General features: G+C 36.6%; 1 protein-coding gene across 1 annotated transcript in view; it reads right to left on the bottom strand.

Moving 5' to 3' along the window:
- Window positions 1-22,947, bottom strand: part of TMEM161B (transmembrane protein 161B) — a 70,276-nt gene that overhangs the window by 45,345 nt on the left and 1,984 nt on the right. The window contains exon 2 of the mRNA XM_052643909.1: window positions 2,932-3,035. Coding sequence (XP_052499869.1) covers window positions 2,932-3,035 — 104 coding nt within the window. The remainder of the gene's footprint in view (window positions 1-2,931; window positions 3,036-22,947) is intronic.

Below are 22,947 nucleotides of genomic sequence, written 5' to 3' on the forward strand. Positions count from 1 at the left end.
AGTTCAGACACTGAGATTTCAGAGGTCGTAAAATACCCCAATACATGTCTTCTTCCAAGTTCAGAGTGTAGAGATGCAAATGGGGTAATAGAAATAAAAATTTTACCAATACAAAGTTTTTTAACGTTGTAAAGGTAATATTAATGAAAATAAACCAGGCTAAAGATTATGCACTTAATAAAAAAAATACTTAGATATCTACAACGCTAACTGCAAAATAAAAATGTTATTTAACCAAGAACCAGAAAACTAGTCAATTTTTTAATATAAAAAATCAACAGGCTAATATATAAGCAAAAACTGCGAATTTCTTCAAGGTACTGACTTCAGGAAATTAGCAGGCTTACTTGTTAAGTCAACATAATAGAAACAGGTGCCACTTCACACCTTCCATTCTAAAAGAGACAGAAGTTGATGAGAGATATGGACAGAAACTAATTAACATGATAAAAAGAGAAGCCATAACTTTTAAGAAAAACATGAATACTTACAATCTGAATATATGATAAAATATTAAGTCAACAGATACCAAAACTAAAGTTTCTTCTGTCATACTTGTGATTAAACTACCGTGGTATCTACACCATCTATTCACTTGAATCTCTTCACTATAGCCACTCCCAAACCATCCTACACTATCTATAATTTCGAAAGTTCTCTCATAAGCTTCTCCCTTCAAATTTCTTCAAGCATTTTACAAACGACAAAGAACGCCCTCAGATCTTCTTCCCTTTCTCTTCCTTCGACTCAGCAACAACACATCGTTTAAAATATAAACTGTCATTTCTGATCAATATTTTTACATGAGCAATTTAGAAGAGATTTTAGATTTTCTTAATATTAAAACGGTGTCATTTCATGTCACAAAAGGTTTGTAAAACAGTAATTATTTCAAAATGATAAAATCAACATTCTTATTCAACAGAATTAGGCAACAACAGTCAGAATATAGCTTCATGACCTAAAAATTTCAGATTTAATATTAAAGAAAAATATCAATAGATGATCTTAAGAATAAACAGCAAAACAAACAAAGAGGAAATGAAACTATAGCAGAAAAGAATCACTAGAAAATCCTGATTGGTATTCCTTGGAACTTGATTTGGAATTAGAGACAGCATTAATTAATATTAAAGTTAATCTATTTACAAAAGAAAATCAAGATCACAAAATTTATCAACTTCATGTTTATTTTTGAAGGTTCAGCTCCTCTTCAAATTAGCAATATGTATACTACATGACAGATAAATTGTCAAAAGAGCAGCAATTTTAAATATATTGTTTCAAAATTAACAAAGAGAATCAGTTTTCAATCTCTGGAAGTTTTAGTTTTAAAGAAACAAATGGACTGCAGATTACAGAAAACAGAAACTACCTAATGACTAAAAAGGGATAAGACAGCCAAGATCTTTAAAGCCAAAAGGGATAGGAAGGCTCCCTGGAGACAAAACCAGAAATGTGCAATTCTCAATAGAAAATAAGCTACCTTAGTATGTATTTTATCTAGTTTATTAATTCAGATTCTATTTATTTAGAATTATTGGTACTTGCCCAGCAGATATTCACCCTTTCATGATCTACAAAAAAGGGTTTTTGCTAAACAAAACAAGTAAGTAAGACTACACAGGGCATAACCCTACATAGTTAAAAACTAGTCACTGATGATTTACTTTTTCCACTTATGAATACCTTTGATGAAGTTTTAACTTTACTAAAACCTTAGTCATTATTTACTTTGCTAATAAAAATATATATTTTTAAACCACTGTTCTCCCACACTTTTCATACACATGCGTGTGTGCGCATATCAGTGTTCAAAAAACCTTTTCAGACAATCTAAATAGTATTTTCCTATATTTAAACACTGATACGGAACAAGCATAAAGCACAAAAGAATATACTTAAAACTGAAAAATAAATTAAGCTTTGTGGATAGAATGGCTTATTATTGGTCTTGCAGTATATGAAATCATTAAGCAGATAATAGCTGTCCATTGCTTTCTAACTTAAAGTGAAGGGAAAGTCGCTCAGTCGTATCCGACTCTTTGTGACCCCATGGACTATCCATGGAGTTCTCCAGGCCAGAATACTGGAGTGGGTAGCCTTTCCCTTCTCCAGGGTTCTAACTTAAAAGGTCTAAATAGAAAACTAATATACAAATCAATAATAGAATCTATTTATTTATTAGAAACAAGTAACTGTAGTAAAACTATTGTCATGGTTCCAAACCTGTAATTTGCCTTTCATAATCACACAAGATTGTGGCATGTATTTCTATATGCAGGGTTTTACTGCTTTTGCCTCCTGATATCTGTATTTAACTGTATTTATCTTCTGTACTGTTTATTTTATTCTTTAACTTTCAGCAAGGTAACTTAGTTCTTCTCCATGAGGGGACAGTAGTAGTAGTAGTAAGCTTATAGTGCACTAAACAAAATTAAAAGCCTACAAAACAACTTCACCCCCTCTTTGCTAAATTAAAGTTTAAAATTATTTATTAACAGTAAAACAAAGAACTCCTAACTCTCATAATACTCTCAACTAAGTCCCCAGTAATAGGGCAGGTGCTTTGAGTCATTTTTTCCAACAATGGTGAAAATTTAAGCACTTCAATTTACAGTCACTTCCTCTTATTGACCAACTTTTTTTTAAAAAGGTAACTAGAGAAGTCATGTGATAATTCCAGTGGCCATGTTCAAAAAGGGATAGAGAAAGAAGAGACTAATTCTTGACAATGATCATGCTATTATCTTTGTACTCAACAAACTACTACTGTCTCAAGTAAGAGAAATAAGGAAGCTGGATTTTCCTTGTAATTTTCCTTTTTCATGTTTTTAGAAAACTGGAATTAGCACTTAACTTCTAGGAGGTTAATCAGGCTGGTAAACAGAGAGGAGAGTGCCAGTCAGAATCAGCCTATCCTTGCCTTACCTGCCATTACAGAGTAGCCATCGAGCAAGAGAATAGTGAGGTAGAATCTTCTGCATGGCACTGGCCATCACCATGGTAACAACCAGCTGTATACCTATCACACCCTGTGCAAAGAAACAAACAGAGGAGTTTAACAATGAATGAATTTAGATTTGAGGACACCGCTGAAAAGCTTTCTATACGTTCTGAAAATCATACTTTGTAAGAAAACTGGGTTTACTATCAAAACACCCATTATTCTGCCATATGGGATCTCACCTCATAATCCTCTACAAGTTATCCAAGGGTCACAACCATATTAACAAAAGTTAAATTAGGGAGCATACACATTCAAAATCTATTTCTAAGAAATCTTCTCCATTACCTGAGTGTACCAAAATGAAGCAAAAAATAGTGATTTTTTTTTTCCCCCATCCTTTTCCAAATTTACTCTATTCAACACACTTAGATCACCAGCTTGGCTAGTTCTAAAAGCAGTATGCCTGTTTTTTAATTCTAAGGTGGCAATGAACAACTCAAGAGCATTAACTATACTAAATGTGATGCTGGAAAGTCACTAGAAAAAAAAATTTAATTCATCCTATCATCACAAACTTTCAATGGGTAGGCTTTTAACACGATCCAAAAATGCCCAGTTTGTTCTCATCAGTCCCTCTCTTGTTCTCTGCAATACCTAATTCAAACCTTCTCCCATCTCCCCACACCTCCAACCTCCCTCAAACTTCTTCCTTCTTTAAAAAAAAAAAAAAAAAAATTCAATCATAGCAAAGTGATTCAGTTTCACACACATACATATACATGTACTTTACACACATATTCTTTTCCATTACAGGTTATTACAAGATATTGAATATACTTCCCTCTACTATACCGTAGGACCTTGTTTTTACCTATTTTACATATAGCAAGTTGCATCTGCTAATCCCAAACTCCTCATTTATCCACTCCCTCCAAACTTCTCTTGACTCAGTAGAGGACAGCTTCCAGTTCACAGAGAATAAAACAACAGCATCAAACGAGAACTCTCATTTGACACCAACATGCTCACAATCACTGGTATCTGTACCTGTTTTCTTCTTCCACACCCTCTAGAAATACAACAACAGAGCATCTCCAGTGTAAAGCAAATCCCTCGGTGCTTCAGAGCCCATCCTCTCACGGATTTTCAGGAACCTCATCCAGTGAACAGCTTCCCTCCTGTTGCTGTCTGGTTGCTAAGTCGTGTTCGACTCTTTGCGACCCCACAGACTGCAGCACACAAGGCTCCTCTGTCCTTCACTATCTCCTGGAGTTTGTTCAGACTCATACCCATAGAGTCAGTGATGCTATCTAACCATCTCATCCTCTGCCGCCCCCTTCTCCTTTTGTCTTCAATCTTTCCCAGGATCAGGGTCCTTTCCAATGAGTTGGCTCTTCGCATCAGATCTCTTCTCTATTTAAATCCTTCCTATTAGTATTTTAATACATTTCACCTTTCTAAAAAAATAGCAATAATTTCCCCTTATTCTTAATTTTCTCTTCTATAAAATGAAGCTAATAATTCAACTGACCTACTAATCAAGCTGTGCCTGTTTCAGAGAAGGCAGCCAATACTTGTTATTGTCATAATTATCATTCCTATTAAGGGATAAGTTTTTTTTCTTTAATTTCAAGGAGAAGGCTTTTCCAAAAATAACCAACGTTACTTCTATAAGAAATAAATTTAGAAAACAAAATAAATGGAATCATACCATAAAAAATAACATCAGTCTCCTAAGGGATAAAAGAACACTAAAAATTTTTTTGAAAACATCAGATTTCACTGATTTTAACAAACTGTTCAATCAACCGTACATCACTATAACAAATGTACTATCATGATGTGGGATGCTGAAAGTATGGGAGGTTATTCACATGCCAGGACAGGGGATATGGAACTCTCTACTCTGATCCATCCTGCTGCAAACCTAAAAGTGCTCTAAAAACATGAGATTTTAAGAAAAATCAAATCAAATTTATTCATAGAGAAACAGTGTAAGTAATGTCAAAATAATTGGAAAAGACATTTGTAACTCATATCATAAAGGGATAGTTTGTTGTTGTTTAGACTCTTGCAACTCCCCGGACTGTAGCCCACCAGGCTCCTCTGTCCATGGGATTTCCCAGGCAAGAATATCAGAGTTGGTCGCCATTTCCTTCCCAGCGGATTTTCCCGACCCAGGGATCAAACCAGTGTTTCCTGCAGTGGCAGGTGGATTCTTTACCACTGAGCTACTTGGGAAGCCCAAAGGTATTATTTACTTGTTAGGTATTATATAGAGTTCTTACAAGTCAATTAGTAAAAGAACAAATGCCTTCTTTTGTATGTACAGAGAGTTCTTTAAAAAGGGGAGCAAAATGGCTCTTAAACAGGACTGTTTTTAAAATGCCTTTGAAACCTGCCTCAATTCTGGTTTCAATGTGGATATTTTAATGCCTTAAATTCTACCAATTGGGTTAAGGTTCAGACCATTTTTATATTCTCCTAACATCAAAGGTTACATTTTTGTCTTTTTTCTTTCACATTTCCTATCACTTGCTTTTACTATCTTATTTTCTATATAGTTTGTGATAGAAGTTCTGCAATCTCCATACAGTGAATGCCATTACAAAGAACGCTTTCAGGCAGAACAAGGCCAAGAAATACATTAGCAAGTATGTCAGAAGGTTAGTCTATTTGAGATTACAGACGTAAAAGCAAAAGATAATTTTTTTAGTCAGGGAATCAGGGAAAGTTTTGTGGAAAAAGTGAACCTCCATCTAGCCTTGAAAGAAATCTGATAGTATCATAGAATCTTCAAGGTCAAGTACAATCTCTCACAAACATATGTAACAATTTATTAGAGTGTAAGCTCCTTAATGGAGAAGGCAATGGCAACCCACTCCAGTACTCTTGCCTGGAGAATCCCAGGGATGGCGGAGCCTGGTGGGCTGCCATCTGCGGGGTTGCACAGAGTTGGACACGACTGAAGCGACTTAGCAGTAGCAGCAGCAAGCTCCTTAATAGCTGAAACTGTATCTTAGTCATATCTAATAAATGTTACAGGTATTAAATGGCATTTCAGAAAGACTGATCTGGAAGATATATATATATATATATATATATATATATATATATATGATGGATTGTGATGAACTGGGGAAAAAAGTCATCATACCAAATTCTCTCCTCTTATTCCAAATCACTAAGCATAATGAGATACTGCTGATAAAACCAGGACTAAAGAATGTAAACCATGTGAAGTCCAAAACAAATAAAAATCAGCAAACCGGATTGACTAGCATAGCAGCAACTAGGCTTTGCAATGATCCACACCAAAAAAGATAACGATTTAAATTACAATGGTATCTCTGGTTGTAAGAAGAAAAATGTATTCTAAAGATATTGTTGAAGAATTCAGAGAATGATGGTATACTGAAGCAAATGAGGAACTAAAGAGATCAACCTCGTGAAAGGCAAACATCATTCTCAATGTTGTAGCTAATGTTTGACTAAAAAACATTCAAAAATGTAATTTCACTCTATTCACTTACCTTACTATGACATTTCCATCTTTTTAAAATAAAGTTGAAAGTACTTTCTCAAAACCTCATCTGTTTACTGTTAAATATATAAATTTTCTTCCAACTTTCTAACAGAAGTCAATAAACCCTTCCAAGAATAAATCAGCTGTTTGGTAACTGTATATGTGGACTAAAAGAAAATGTTGTTTTTTCTCAATAGAAGAATCCACCTAATTTTTTTGAGAAATAATTTTTAAATTATGTGGGAAATATGTCCCCAAAGTTAATCCTTTTCATATTTATTTGGAAAAGAGTCCTTGGAATATATTTTCAAAATGACAACCATTTTACAGAATTATGTATTATCAACTTAATATGTTGTTTGTACTTAACTTAGATCAACTTTTGAGACATTACTATACAATTGACAATCACAGTGTACATGCCAGGGATTAACATATTAAAATATATTCAACTCACTAATTAAGAGACACAATTATGTGAAATTTAAAAACAAATTTTAACAACCTGCTTTCACTGATCATCTTAAGTGCCCATGTATATCTAAGTTTGTACAAAACAGAATTTTTGAAATGTTTAGTGTAAAAACCAAATTCCCTGAATATCTTTCATCATTTTATATTAAAAGCTAATGCTTAAGTAAATTTAACCATAAACAAACATAAACTTCACACAAAAAAACTATTAAACTGAGTAGATACGCACCGATACAATAAAGTCCATCATGGCTGAAGTTTCAAGCACACAACCTTATGGGTCATTGGCCAAGTGGCCTTAATGGTTTTATTAGGCCCTCAAAACAATAACTTGACCAAAGAGATGGCTTCTGTCCAGATTGGTTGCCCCTAGGCTTCAATTCTCTTGATAACTGGAACTGGGAAAAGTCATTTATGAAATAGCTTGTAAGCTCCCAAGAAGGGTGAAACATTGGGGCAACTTAGGTTTCAACCTTTCCACATCTATTAACCTGAGGCCATGAACAGCAAGAAAAAGTTATTTGCCTTTAGTTTATAGAAGAATGATCATTTCAATTTTTGTTAGTAATCATTTCTGGGTAGGTTAAAAAAATTCTTACCAAGGAAAATTAACCAATTCTCCAAGAAATAAAATATATCAAATAGCAGTATTTTATCTTGCTTGACAATACTGACAATAAAACCCCCAACTTAGAGAAAAACATGTTGTAATTTTAAAATTCAAACTTGGAACAATATTATGTCAACCTAAGTGGGGCTGACCTTTTGTTTCGTTTCACTAAACTAGCTCTCCTGTTGACAAACAGACTGAAAGCAAAGTATACATTGTTTACAATCAGAAGGCATATCAGCAACATACTTGAACTCAAACCACCCCAGATGGTTTTCATTATCACTCACCCTCCAATAAATGAGAAGGGAAAAAAAAAAAAGAGGCTATTACCCAATGACCTTCCCATTTTTGGTTTTTTAACTTTTTACATATTTTAGTGATAGCTAGACATGTTGAGACAGACTTCTTAGAGACGCTTAAATAATTTATACTACAAAAGAAGGTGTGAACTTCGTTATTTCAATATAGATATACATAAAACTTAGAATTCACACATTGAGCATTTAAGCAAACCATCTCCCAACAATTTACAAATGAGGTTATCAGGGTCCAAACAACAAACACCATAGAACTACCCAGTCACAAACTTATCCAGAACCCAGATTCCTAATCCAACCTAATGTGTTTTCCTCTAAGTTGTTTCAGTGCATTCAATGAACATTTACTGAGCAACAAACGACATGCACTGAACCACCTGCACATAATAGGGAGAAACAGCACAGTCCCTGTCATCAGTGAGAAGTCAGGCCAGTAGGAGAGTAAACAGTTGCTGGTCAGTCGCTCAGTCTTGTCTGGCTCTGCGATTCCGTGGACTGCAGCCCGCCAAGCTTCCCTATCCTTCACTATCTCCCGGAGTTTGCGCAAACTCTTAATACAAAGGGATGAGAGCACAGGCAGAGGATTCTACCAGAATGCAACATGCATACTAAGGGACAAGAGCTGTGAAAGGGCATCATGGAAAGTAAAGGCGAAGTTAAGACTCCGTGGACTCAGCCTGGTGAACCACCAGTGATATCTGCTTCACACAGGCCAAAACCAGATACTGAAGGGCAAAACCTACAGACTTAAGTTCAACCTGAAAACAATAAAGAAATCCATGAAAAGTAATACGACCACATCAGAACTTAAGAAAAGTCACTCTGGATACCTTGTAAAACTAGATGAGGGCTAGGGCAGCGGTACTAAGACAACTGCTCGGGTATGAAAGAAGGCCCTGCACTAAAGGCAGCGGCAGGAAGGAGGGGTGCAGACTCTTATTCTGGTGGCAAGAACTTATATAGAAGCACTACTCATCATGTGACAAATGAGATAGGGTCTCGATCAAACAATGTTAAAAATCTATAAATTCAAATTACATCACTACAGAAATTATTTATATCTATAAACAGGAAAAGCAAACAAAACTTTAATTAACAAATACAGGCTGTCTGCCTAATACCCATCCAATACCTTGCCGGCTAGTATTAGAAACTTGCCAGAGGACTTTTCTGTCCCTCTGACTACTGTTTGTCTCAAATACTCAGAGCAATGACATTTAGAACAATTCCAAGGCACACAGCATGGCTGAATGGATGAATGACACTACTACAAAACAAACCGTCTTGACAGAACTTAAAACCCAAGATTATCGTATTAGGTAACAACAAACACATTAAGACAATTTTGGAGCACAAAATTGCATAGTACTATGAACAAGGGTTCAGGGTTTTATAAATTCAAAAAATTGAACAGAAAAATTCCAGAGTAGATGATTAAAATGAAACCAAGGAAGGGAATTCCAGGTTAAATGACAAATCGGAACAGAGTAACCATGGGACCACTAGGAACTTCGTTCAACTAAAGCAGACATCAATATGTTACAAAGAACTGTGAGATGTCAGATGAAGACAGAATTTTAGATTGTTAAAAATCTTTAAAATCAAGAGGATGCACTGATCTGAGGTATTTGCAAATATCACACTGGAAGGCTTTTAAACAATCAAGGGTAGGAGAATAAAATAATTCAAGGAGCATAGAAGGAAAATTAGACATAACAATATACTGAGCAATCAAAGAGTAAAGCTAAGACTAATAAGGTAGAAACAGTTGAAACTAGGAAGGAAAGAACAAAACTAAAAAGTATGTCAGTAGGAAACCAATCAACTTTGACTATGACTGAACATGAAAAAGGAAAACAACTACAGAATAAAACAGGAACGTCTCAAAGGTTATTTACAAAAATAGTTTAGTTTTGGTGACTGGTAGAATCCTGAGGTCACCGACAGGAAAGCTGCAGACTGAAGGAAACTCAAGGAAGTGGACTGACAAGCCTCCCACAGGCCTCCCACTTAGGCTGTGCCCTCAGCCATTCAGAGCACACACAAAACATGTTTCCCTGGCACAATCGATCTACATCAGACAGACTGGCAATAATCAGGTTTGTAAGAGTTCTAACAATTAATATACAGTGAAAGTTACCAAGTTACCAAGTGGATCAGATGTTCAAGTTCACTAACTGCGCCATTCCATTACTGTCTTAATAATATGCTGGAAGTCAAATAATAAGCAGGCTGCTTGGTAAGGAGTGATTGAGAGCAAACGGCAGCATTGAGGGACATTTCACTCAGGCAGTGATAAAGTCTGAAGAAATACACAGAACAGTCGTCTAGAACATAAAATACTCTCAACCCTAAATAGATCTGGACAAGTTATGTTCAATTCTGATTCTTAAAATGTGTTTTTCTAGACTTTCAAATGACAAAATTACTTTCCAATCCTACTTCTTCAGACAAAACCCTATCTAAAATTTTATCTATCTTTTGACATGTGAATATGATTGATTTGGCCACAATCTAGTCTAGCTTAAGTCTTGCAAACAATCCATATTTAAGTTCAAGGTGAGAGGACAACTTCTTCCATCACGAGTTGATCTTATCAAACTCTTGAAATGTTAATCACCATTCACTACCACCTACAAATAATATGCGATAAGTGATATGGTAGAGGTCAGTGCCCAGCATTATGGGTGCATTCCAACAAAGGGGGAGAATAAATCTACATGGGAGAGGCAGGACAGACTTGTTCACAGAGGTGACATCTAAACTAACGTTACAAGGTTAGAGTACTATCCCACTGTCAGAAAGGAAAGAAATACAAGATCTGATACATCCATTTGTACCAAAGCTAATGAAGGTGATGGAATTCTAGCTATTTCAAATCCTAAAACACGATGCTGTTAAACTGTTGCACTCAATATGCCAGCAAATTTGGAAAACTCAGCAGTGGCCACAGGACTGGAAAAGGTCAGTTTTCATTCCAGTCTCAAAGAAGGGCAATGCCAAAGAATGTTCAAATTACCACACAATTGCACTCATTTCGCATGCAAGCAAAGTAATACTCAAAATCCTTTAAGCTAGTCTTGAACAGTGCGAGAACCGAAAACTTCCAGATGTTCAAGCTGGATTTAGAAAAGGCAGAGAAAGCAGAGGTCAAATTGCCAACATCTGCTGGATCATAAAAAAAGCAAGAGAATCCCAGAAGAACATTTACTTCTGCTTCATTGACTACGTTAAAGCCTATAATTGTGTGGATCACAACAAACTGTGGAAAATTCTTCCAGAGATGGAATATAAGACTACCTTACCTGCCTCCTGAGAAACCTGTATGCAGGTCAAGAAACAACAGTTAAAACCGGATATGGAACAACAGACAGGTTCCAAACTAGGAAAGGAAGCTGAGAGCCGAAGAATTGATGCTTTTGAACTGTGGTGTTGGAAAAGACTCATGAGAGTCCCTTGGACTGCAAGGAGGTCCAACCAGTCCATCCTAAAGCAGATCAGTCCTGGCTGTTCATCGCAAGGACTGATGTTGACGCTGAAACTCCAATACTTTGGCCACCTGATGCGAAGAGAGGTCTTTTCATCTGAAAAGACCCTGATGCTGGGAAAGATTGAGGGCAGGAGGAGAAGGGGATGACAGAAGATGAGATGTTTGGATGGCATCACCGACTCGATGGACATGGATTTGGGTAAACTCCAGGAGTTGGTGATGGACAGGGAGGCCTGCCGTGCTGCAGTTCATGGGGTCACAGAGTTGGACACGGCTGAGCGACTGAACTGAACTGAAAGTTGTATATTGTCACCCTGCTTATTTAACTTATATGCAGAGTACATGATGCAAAATGCCAGGCTGGATGAAGCACAAGCTGGAATCAAGATTGCCAGGAGAATTATCAATAACTTTAGATATGCAGGTGATACCACCCTTATGGCAGAAAGAGAAGAAGAACTAAAGAGCCTCTTGATGAAAGTGAAAGAAGAGAGTGAAAAAGTCAGCTTAAAACTCAACATTCAAAAAACAAAGATCATGGCATCCGGTCCCATCACTTAATGGTAAACAGGTAGGGAAACAATGGAAACAGAGACAGACTTTATTTTGGGGGCTCCAAAATCACTGCAGATAGTGACCGCAGCCATGAAATTAAAAGACGCTTGCTCTTGGAAGAAAAGCAATGACAAACCAAGACAGTGTATTAAAAAGTAGAGACATCACTTGCTGACAAAGGTCCATCTAGTCAAAGCTATGGTTTTTCCAGTAGTCATGTATGGATGTGAGAGTTGGACTATAAAGAAAGCTGAGTGCCGAAGAATTGATGCGTTTGAACTGTAGTGTTGGAGAAGACTCTTTTAGAGTCCTTTGGACTGCAAGGAGATCAAACCAGTTAATCCTATAGGAAATCAATCTTGAATATTCATTGGAAGGACTGATGCTGAAGCTGAAGTTCCAATACTCTGGTCACCTGATGTGAAGACTCAACTCATTAGAAAAGACCCTGATGTTGGGAAAGATTGAAGGCAGGAGGAGAAGGGGATGACAAAGGAAGAGATGTTTGGATGGCATCACAGACTCGATGGATACGAGTTTGAGCAAGCTCTGGGAGTTGATGAAGGACAGGGAAGCCTGGTGTGGTGCAGTCCATGGGGTCTCAAAGAGTTGGACATGGCTGAGCAACTAAACAACAACAAATTTGTACCAAGAATGCAAATGGCATGAGCTGAATTACACATGGCTAGATTTTGGTATGGGCTGCACACATTGGATTCTTCTGTAGGTACTTAGAAGTCCAGGGTCCTAAGCCTGGAAGCAACAAAATCATATATATTTTGGAAGAAAAACTGCCACTACCATGGAAAAGTAAAGAGGTGAGTAAAAGTAACTGGAGGCAAAGAGCAAAATTACAAATCCTCTGAAATAGTCCAACAAACATCATTAAAGCCTAAACTAAAACAGCTTCAAAAACAAGAGCAAAATTAACATTTGTAGGGGGGGGGAGGAAATAGGCTTGAGATTAATAGTTATCTCTGCAAGTAGGTAAAGATTACACTTAACTGGTTACGTAAAGATAAAACGCAAATAATGGGCATAATTATTCTTTGGAGAAATTAAGCAATAAGAGGAGAATCTGACAGTTACTAGAATGGCTCATATATAAAATATATATATATATATATTTGTAGTGGGGGAAATATATATGCATAAGGCAAGAGCGAAGGGACCAATATAAAGAGGCTGCTAAATATTCTAATCAAGAGTTAACTGTGAATATTAAGAATCAGAAATAGATGAAACCAAAGGCCTAAGCTGAAAGTAAAACTTCATGAGACCTTGTTTTACCTAAGAGAAGTACACAAAAAGGTAAAGAGATGTATTAAATTTAAAAACCAAGGTCTTCAGAGTTTACATAACTTGGTGGAGGGGGTGGAAATCAGGTCAATATCTATGATGCCCTGCTTTCCACTGGATATAGTCATTTTGGAAAACTCATTATATATCATTTCAAAGTCCTCAGATTGTTCCCTAAAAACCATGATGGGATGGGGAGTTGATCTATAAAACAAAACAGGGGAGGGAATTTTGTGAGAAATTCAAAAGTCCTGAGAATTTTGACAGAAATGTAACAGAAGAATTGAATGAATAATTGCCAAGCACCTTTGTCTAAAAGACGAAGCTTTAGGTACAACATCAGAGAAATAAGATCTGGAGTTAAAGGTTAAATCTGCAGGATAATTAAGTAGCTGGTCAAAAGAGCCAAAGAAAATCACCGAAGTGGACAAAGTTTGAGAGATCTTGAAAAACAACCACACCAAGGTCAGGATCTTGGCAATGTGACTGTGGGAAGGTTCAGAGACTTTAAAAAGTGGCTAAAGAATCTGAATAAAGTCACCTATTGATATTTAATACAGATTTATTGATTGAATCATGTGAAATCATATACTTAACTGTTTTGACCTACAAAATAGCAATTTCATACAGTTCAAACTGTTACTACAAACAGAATTATACATACATAATATATAGGTAAACATAAAATGACAGGGAGTTGAAAAACACAATTATCAACAACTGTGATCTGAACTCAAACATGGGTTTTCAAATTTAAACATTTACAGAATGAGTTCAGTTTGCAAAACATCAATGTTTTGCGCCACAAAATATTTTTTAAATTTCCTTAAAGTAAAAAATAGAAGCAGAAATTTTTGTCTCCCAATTCAGAATAAGATGTCTAATGTACTTTAAAACTAAGGTCAAAACCCACTAACCAATAAAATGCCTAGGTAAATATCACCCTAAATATCTTAGTGAGAACCACAACACAGTAGAATGCATGAATTTCACATAACTATATTCAACAACATTAGCTCCAGACTTTCTGCTAAAGGTGATGATATAAAGCCATTTTTCAGAATTTGATTAAACTTAGAAAAAAACTTCAGGTATTTCCCCAAGATATAAACTGATAAGGCAAAGTGGAAGATCAACAACAAATAGAGGGCAAGGATAAAAATACTTTTTCACAAGAACAGAGGACATTCTAATTAAACATAATTTATAAAACATCTTAATGTATTAGAGTTGAAATTAATAGTTGTTTATCTTAAAAGATCATTTTCCAGTTACAGTAGGTTGAATTATGCAATATTTCATATAAAGCAATACCATAGTCATTAAAATGTTGATGAAAAATGAAGTATTTTTAAAGATGTTAGCAACTTTATTTCTAGCCAAAGCAGGCATAAATGTTTTATTATAATACTGATAAGTAACAAACAAAAGATTCAATAGAAGAAGACATCCCTAAATTCTGCTACTCTTCCATAACCGTAAGAATACTTCCTGACAATATAAACAATATCCCTATATATCTATATTCAAAAAAGCTATTAGTCAAAACTAATAAATTTACATTTGACATTTACAAATCATCTTGCTTATTCAAACCAATTCTTTTCTCATCCTCAACATTCATTTCCTCCATAAAACCTTCCTTGCTACAAAAAAACATACACGTAATTCCAAAACAGCCTTTATCATTCTCAGCTGTAATTTAAGGGTCTCTCCCCTTCTAGAACTACAGTCATCTCATTTTCACTTCTTCAGCTTCCTTTCTGTCTTAAAAATTGGATTAGGGAAAGATTAGTATATTCAGCATGAAACAACCGACCTATCCAAACAATGGAACTGTCTAGGAATAAATGACACAGTGAGGCTTCACTGTCTTAATGTTAATTAAGAAAATAGGGAACAGAGCAGGAAGGCAGTAGGCACAAACTTAAATGGAAGTAAAATTCTACTAATCAATTAGCTATTAATAAAAGCAAAACTTTTGAGGAAAATAAGGCATGGCTTCTCTTTTAAACAAGCCTGTAACCAGAAACAAATGACTGCAATCACAGAACACAAATACCTATGCCCATAAACCATAAAGAACTGGAACTATTTTCTAGTCAGTCATTTATACTCACCATAAAAATAGCCAAAATCTTCAGAAATGAGAAAAATACTTAATGAACACTCAAGTTAATGAAGTTTTGGTCGAGCGGAATCCTCCACTTTGACTTTTCCTTTTCAGGAAAAGAAAGCAGGACACTGCGGCACTGCTTTTTCTAAGCAGATCACTGCATGAAGGCAAACGGTGGCAATCAACAGGGGAAAGATAGCAAAAGTCAGCGAACCACTGTGTAAAGGGCAGACGTTAAAAACTACATATAAAAATAGGATTCAAGACTGCTATTTCAAAGGGTTGTGTATTACTTATCAAAAAGATTAAAAGTATAAGGTTATTTAAAAAACAGCCATAGCCTTTGAGGTGCCTTATCTGTGATATTAACTGATGGCAGTCTATAATCATATATTTATACTATGGGGCTTATTGAACTTTCTTCTTCATAAGTAATTTCTACTGTTGGAGAAGTCTCCCAAGGCCTCTAAGTATTTCCATGTCATCCCTCACAATCCAAACCTCCCTACTCCCAAGAACTTATTGCAAAGATTGATCACTATCATCAAGGACTTCCATTTTTTCCCCTAAAGAATCTTTGTAATAAATAGCTAGCTAGCTAGCTAACTAGTTTATGGTTAGTCCAAAGTTACATGGGGAGGTGACTTCCACAAATTCTACTAGCAATAAAAGCGTTTACTAGAGTGTGCTGAACGTCTGCAAAGGAAGGCAAGATACTCTACAAGACTACGTTCTTCTCTGCAGCTCCGGGGGGAAACACAGTTCTAGGTGCAAGCAGTAGGTAATCCAAGTGAAAAGAAAAGGAGCAAGCCAGTCCTGAGAGCCCTCAAGAAAAGTGGGCTGTGACACACAAGACACACCTAGAAGAACCTTAAAACACTGCAGGCTTACACTGAAGAAATTCTAACTCACCAAAGGTCCTTATCCCCAGTTCTCTAATTGTTCCTCACTTTATCAGTGTTACTGGAAGTTCATCCCCAGGCCTAAGGGAAATTCATGCTCCAGTGTGAAGGAGTGCCAGTTAAGATAAAAGGGATATGAAAGAATCCTTATTGTGACTTACTACAGCAGAGTCCGATGTATTTAGCATCTGAGTTAGAAATGCTAATCATTACAGCTTTCTTGACAGTAATAATTTTTCTCTAATACCATGAGATGTGATACTGGGTAGTAACTAGGTTAGAACAATTTTCTAGAAATATAATCACTAATTATAGTATTACTTCTATAGGAGAATGTTTTTGAAATTCAATCCTTTCATTAAGCTAAAATTTATCAAAGATAAACAGTAAGATTGGCACAACAGTATAGTGGTCAAATAGCCTGATTTAGAAGTCAAATTTCACCACCGCTGGATATACAATTTCGGGTGAGTTATCCTAATCTCACTGTGCCTCCATTTATGTATCTGTAAAACAGAGGTTAAAAAAAAAAGTAGGTAAAATATGGAGATTAAAAAAAAATAGTAGGAGGTTAGGGGGGGAAAAGCCCAAGAGTGATTACTTCATAAATGTTTAGTTGAGTGAAAGTGAAAGTGAAGTCAGCTCAGTCATGTCCGACTCTGCAACCCGTGGACTGTAACCCACCAAGCTCCTCCGTCCATGGAATTCTCCAGGCAAGAATACTGGAGTGGGTTGCCATCTCCTTCTCCAGGGAGATAAGGAGAAGTTAAGTAGAGCAGATAAATATTAACTCTAAATAAACGTAGCTACTATTGCTATTGAGGAAAAGTACTTAAAATTCAGTTTCTTATCCACCCAACATACTTCTACTTACACTTAAAGACCTAGACCAATCAATCCTTTATTAAATCCTTCTTAAACTCCATACACATTGAATATTCCCTCCTTGGTCCCTTCAATGTACATTCAACTAAAAGTACATCAATAATATTCACAAATCCACATACTGAGAGTCACAGACCTTGAAACAAACTATAGAGGTCATTTAGTTCTGGTTCAAGTAGACTTTCAATGCCATATACTTCTTGTACTCTTCCCAAAGTCATTCTTAAAGATACGAATGTTTGAGCAGCTGGTTTTAACACAACTTTTAAAAAATAAATAAAACACTACAATCAGCTATCAAGATTCTGAACTTCAATACTGAAGTATCAAAAGCTGAAATTATTTCAGGTTTTTCTAAATCTTGTCTATGGTCAAAACACAAAATATACTTAATCTACTTTAACAACAGAATTACTAAGTCTGTTTAATGTAAGTAAAAGATACTCTGTAAGCTCAGAATACTTATGAGTGAACAAGTTGTATTCTCTCAAGATCTGTAATAACTTAAAAGACTAACAATATGTGGCATAAAAAATGCAATCTATTAAGTAAAATGTAGTATCACCTATTAATATAAGATTTTAAAAAACACTTTTCTATCATTTTTCTGTTCACTATACAGAAAAGTAATCATACATGACTTTACTGAAAGATTCACACTATAGTTAAAGACACTATGAACTTTGTACCTGATACTACAACACTTTTTTGGGTGCAATCATAAACAGATTTTCAAAGACAGCAGGCATACTGAACTCGAATGTGTCCCAGTGTCACCCTCTCTCTGTGGCTTTCCCTGAATGCCCTATCTAAAATCATCACCCCAATCATTTCTTTAACTCTGTTCTATCTTTTCTTATTGTATTTACCACGACTAACAAACATTATATCTCAATTGCTTATCATCAGACTCTCAATATAACCTAAGATCCGTAAAGACAAGAAAGTCTCTGTTTTATAGAGTTACGTCTCTGTTGCCAGGAACAGCATGTGACATACAGATACTGCTTAACAGACAATGAACGAATGATCAAACAAATACTTTTGAGGTAAGAGCACGAATTTTAAGTGTTTGGTGAAACAAAAGGGACAATCATTTCAGTTAAAACCAAGAGAATGTTCATTTTACCGGGACTTTAGAAATTTTCTTTTCCTGTAACTCAAGAGTAGGTAGTATACAAAGAGTAGGAGCGCAATTTACAAATCAGGTTTATTTCTTCAAAGTCCCTCTAACTATAGTTTTTCCAGTAGTCATGCATGGATGTGAGAGGTGGACCACAAAGAAAGCTAAGCACTGAAGAATTGATGCTTTTGAACTATACTGCTGGAGAAGACTTTTGAGAGTTCCCTGGACTGCAAGGAGATCAAACCAGTCAATCCTAAAGGAAATCAGTCCTGAATATTCACTGGAAGGACTGATGCTGAAACTAAAACTCCAATACTTTGGCCACCTGAAGTGAAGAGCCAACTCATTGGAACAGACCCTGATGCCGGGAAAGATTGAAGGCAGGTGGAGAAGGGGACAACAGAGGACGAGATGGTTGGATGGCATCACCGACTTGAAGGATATGAGTTTGAGCAAACTCTGGGAGATGACGAAGGACAGGGAAGCCTGGTGTGCTGCAGTCCATAGGGCTGCAAAGAGTCAGACACGACTGGGCGACTAAACAACAGCAGAGCAAGTTGGTGTTCAAAAATCGTAACAGGAAAATAATAAATTCTCTCTTAAAAAATGAACACTTCAGAATATGGTCTGATTTTCTAAAATCAACTATATGTAAGTTTTTATCCCAAAGCAAACAAATTAATTATCTAAAAAGTGGACAGAGACAAAGGCATAAATCAGTCTCAAGAATCAACCTTCAACCAACTAAATGCTATCCAAGAAAATAGTATCTACTATTAATTGAACTAAGCCTCTTCTGGAAAGGAGTGAAGAGGAGGAAAAGTCAGGGAATTGAGAAGAGACCCAAATCTCTGCCACCAGGTGGCAAACTGATGAAACCTGACCAGAATCCATCCTTCAAATTGCACATTCTGGGCTATAAAACATTTAACAAATCTAAAAGGATAGAAATCATACAATGTCTGCCCTCAGAGCAAAACGGCATTATACTAGAAACCAATAAGAAAAAATAACTGGAAAATCTCAAAACACACAGAGCCCAAACAACACATTTCTAGGTAACACATGGATGAAAGAAGAAATCAAGAGAAAATATATGAACTAAATGAAAATGAAAACACAACTTATCAAATTTTATGGGATGCAGCAAAAGCTGTGCTTAAAGGGAAATTTATAGCACTGAATACATGTATTAGAAGGGGTTTTAAATCACCTAAGGCATCACCTTATGAAGCAAGAAAAAGGGCAAACTAAATCCAAAGTAAGCAAAAGAAAAGAAATAGTATGAATTATCTTCAATGGAACTGAAAAGAAGAAATCAACAGAGAAAAATCAATGAAACCAAAAGTTGGTTCTTTGAAAAGATCTGTAAAATCAGTAAATTTCTAGCCCTATCAAGTAAGGAAAAAAAGAGAGGACACAAATTATTAATATCAGAAATGACGGGGGGATATCACTACAGACCCATGGACATTTAAAAGGATAATAAAGCAGCACTATGAACAAGTTTATGCTCACAAATTTTATAACCTAGATGAAATGAACCAATTTCTGAAAGATACAATTTGCCCAAACTTATACAAGAAATAGACAATGTGAACAGGCCTATATCTACTTAGAAATTGAATCAATAATAACCTTCCTAAACAAAAAGCATCAGGCCCAGTAGGGTGCACTGGTGCTTCTATCAAACATTTAAGGAAGAAATTATACCAAGTCTCTACAATCTCTTTCATCAGAGGATAGAAGCAGAGAGAACACTTCCTCACTCATTCTAAGAGAAGTACCCCAATACCAAAATCAAGCAAAGAATTACAAGGAAAAGCAAAAAATTACAGGCCAGTATCTCTCATAAACATAGATGCAAAAACCCTAAACAAAATACCAACAAATCAAATTCAACAATGTATGAGAAGAATTATACACCACAACAAAGTGGAATTTATTCCAGGTATTTGAGGCTAGTTCAACAATCCAAAATCCATTAATGTAATCCAACACATCAACAAACCACATGTATGATTATCACTCAGCACAAAAACCTCAATATCCCTATCAAAGTTTCTAATGGCTGCATTAGAGTTCCTTCAAAGTGCTTTCAGGACCACAAGTTTGAGGCTTAATTGTAAAACTCATTAAAAATTAAATTATGAGACTCCACTCCCTCAATAAGGCAGCCCAGATAAGCATTTTTATCAAGTATCACAGGTGAATCCTATGTGAACTTAAATTGAGAATTAGTGTCCTAATTATTAAGAATTAGTGTCCTTATTTCTTGGAAGGCAAGTTATGACCAACCTAGACAGCATATTAAAAAGCAGAGACATTACTTTGTCAACAAAGGTCCATCTACTCAAGGCTATGGTTTTTCCGGTAGTCACATATGGATGTGAGAGTTGGACTGTGAAGAAAGCTGAGCACAAAAGAACTGATGCTTTTGAACTGTGGTGTTGGAGAAGACACTTGAGAGTCCCTTGGACTGCAAGGAGATCCAACCAGTCCATCCTAAAGGAGAACAGTCCTGGGTGTTCACTGGAAGGACTGATATTGAAGCTGAAACTCCAATACTTTGGCCACCTGATGCGAAGAGCTGACTCATTGGAAAAGATCCTGATGCTAGGAAAGACTGAGGGCAGGAGGAGAAGGGGACGACAGAGGATGAGATGGTTGGATGGCATCACCGACTCAATGGACATGAGTTTGGGTAAACTCTGGGAGTTGGTGATGGATAGGGAGGCCTGGAGTCACAAAGAGTCGGACACTCTGAGCGACTGAACTGAACTGAGTGTCCTAATTTTAACTTTTCAAAACTCAGTTGAAGCCACCTATTATGTGTCTCCATCCCCCCATCAGAATTTCTTTCCCCTGTGTTAGTCATGTATTTCTAACTTCTATCACATTATCTCTTCCCAACAGCCTTCTCCATTTCCCAAAAAGAAAACTCATTAACTCCAATTAAGGCAGAGATTCACTTTTTTTTTAACCAACCAACATACTGAGCACAATCCCAGCAGTAAAGTTACAACAGGATGCTACATAGATAAAATAAGCCATGAGATTCCTATAATTCTAGGAGTTTGATCTACTTTTCACCCACAACCAACCTAAATGGTGTAAAAATCTGTTTGATTAAAGTTGGTCTGTAATATTCAAAAAGTATAATAAAAACATAGCTTCATTCCTTTAGTAAATTTTCTACGGACTCAGCATTACACAAACCAAGACCTTCCAGAAACCCAAGCTGGGTTTAGAAAAGGAAGAGGAACCAGAGATCAAACTCCAACATTCACTGGATCACAGAGAAAGCTAGAGAATTTCAGAAGGACATCTACCTCTGTTTTACCAACCACACCAAAGCCTTTGACTGTGTGGATCATAAAGAACGGTGGAAAGCTCTTAAAAGAGATGGGAATACCAGACCATCTTACCTGTCTCCTGAGAAACCTGCATGCGGATCAAGAAGCAACAGTCAGAACAGTATAGAACAACTGACTGGTTCAAGATTGAGAAACGAGTACGACGGGGCTATCTGCTGTCAGCTGCCTGTTTAATCTATACACTGAACACATCATGATTAATGAGGTACAAGTCGGAATTAAGACAGGCGGGAGAAACATCAACAACCTCAGATATATGGATGATACCACCCGAATGGCACAAAGTGAACAGTAACTAAAAAGCCTTTTGATGAGGGTGAAGGAGAGTGAGAGCCAGCTTAAAACTAAACATTAAAAAAAACTAAGATCATGGCATCTGGCCCTATTACTTTGTGGGAAATAGAAGGGGAAAAGGTGGAAGCAATGACAGATTACAGGACTTCTCTGTAGCTCAGACAGTAAAGAATCTGCCCGGAATGCAGCAGAACAGGGTTCAATCCCTGGGTCGGGAAGATCCTCTGGAGAAGGGAATGGCAACCCACTCTAGTACTCTTGCTTGGAGAATCCCTTGGACAGAGGACCCTGGCAGGCTACAGTCTATGGGGTTGCAAAGAGCTGGACACGGCTGAGCGACTAACACTACTTACTACTACACTACACATGACTACTAGTGACAGATCCACTCTTCTTGGGCTCTAAAATCACTGCGGATGCTAACTGCAGCCATGCAGTCGGAAGACGTTTGCTTCTTGGCAAGAAAGCTATAACAGGCCTACACGCGTAGACAGTGTGTTGAAAAGCAGAGGCATTACTCTGCCAACAAAGGTCCATACAGCCAAGGCTATGGTCTCCTAACGGTCACATTCGGCTGTGAGAGCTGGAATGTAAAGAAAGTGGAGCACTGAAGAACTGATGCCTTCAAACTATGATGTTGGAAAAAGACTCCTGAGAGTCTCTTGGACAGAAACGAGATCAAACCAGTCAATCTTAAGAGAGATCAACCCTGAATACTCGTTGGAAGGACTGATGCTGAAATTGAAACTCCAGTATTTTGGCCATTTGATGTGAACAGCTGACTCACTGGAAAAGGCCCTGATGCTGAGAAAGACGGAGGGCAAGAGAAGAGGGTTATCAGAGGATGAGATGGCTGGATGGCACCACCGATGCAATCAACATGAACCTGGGCAAACTTTGACAGATGGTGAGGGAGAGAGAGACCTAATGTGCTGCAGTCCATGGGGTCACAAAGAGTTGGACATGATAAGACAACTGAACAATTGACTTTCACAACATAAAAAAAATTACGAGTCAACACTC

Source organism: Budorcas taxicolor, chromosome 7, assembly GCF_023091745.1.
Source record: "Budorcas taxicolor isolate Tak-1 chromosome 7, Takin1.1, whole genome shotgun sequence".
Taxonomy (NCBI): domain Eukaryota; kingdom Metazoa; phylum Chordata; class Mammalia; order Artiodactyla; family Bovidae; genus Budorcas; species Budorcas taxicolor.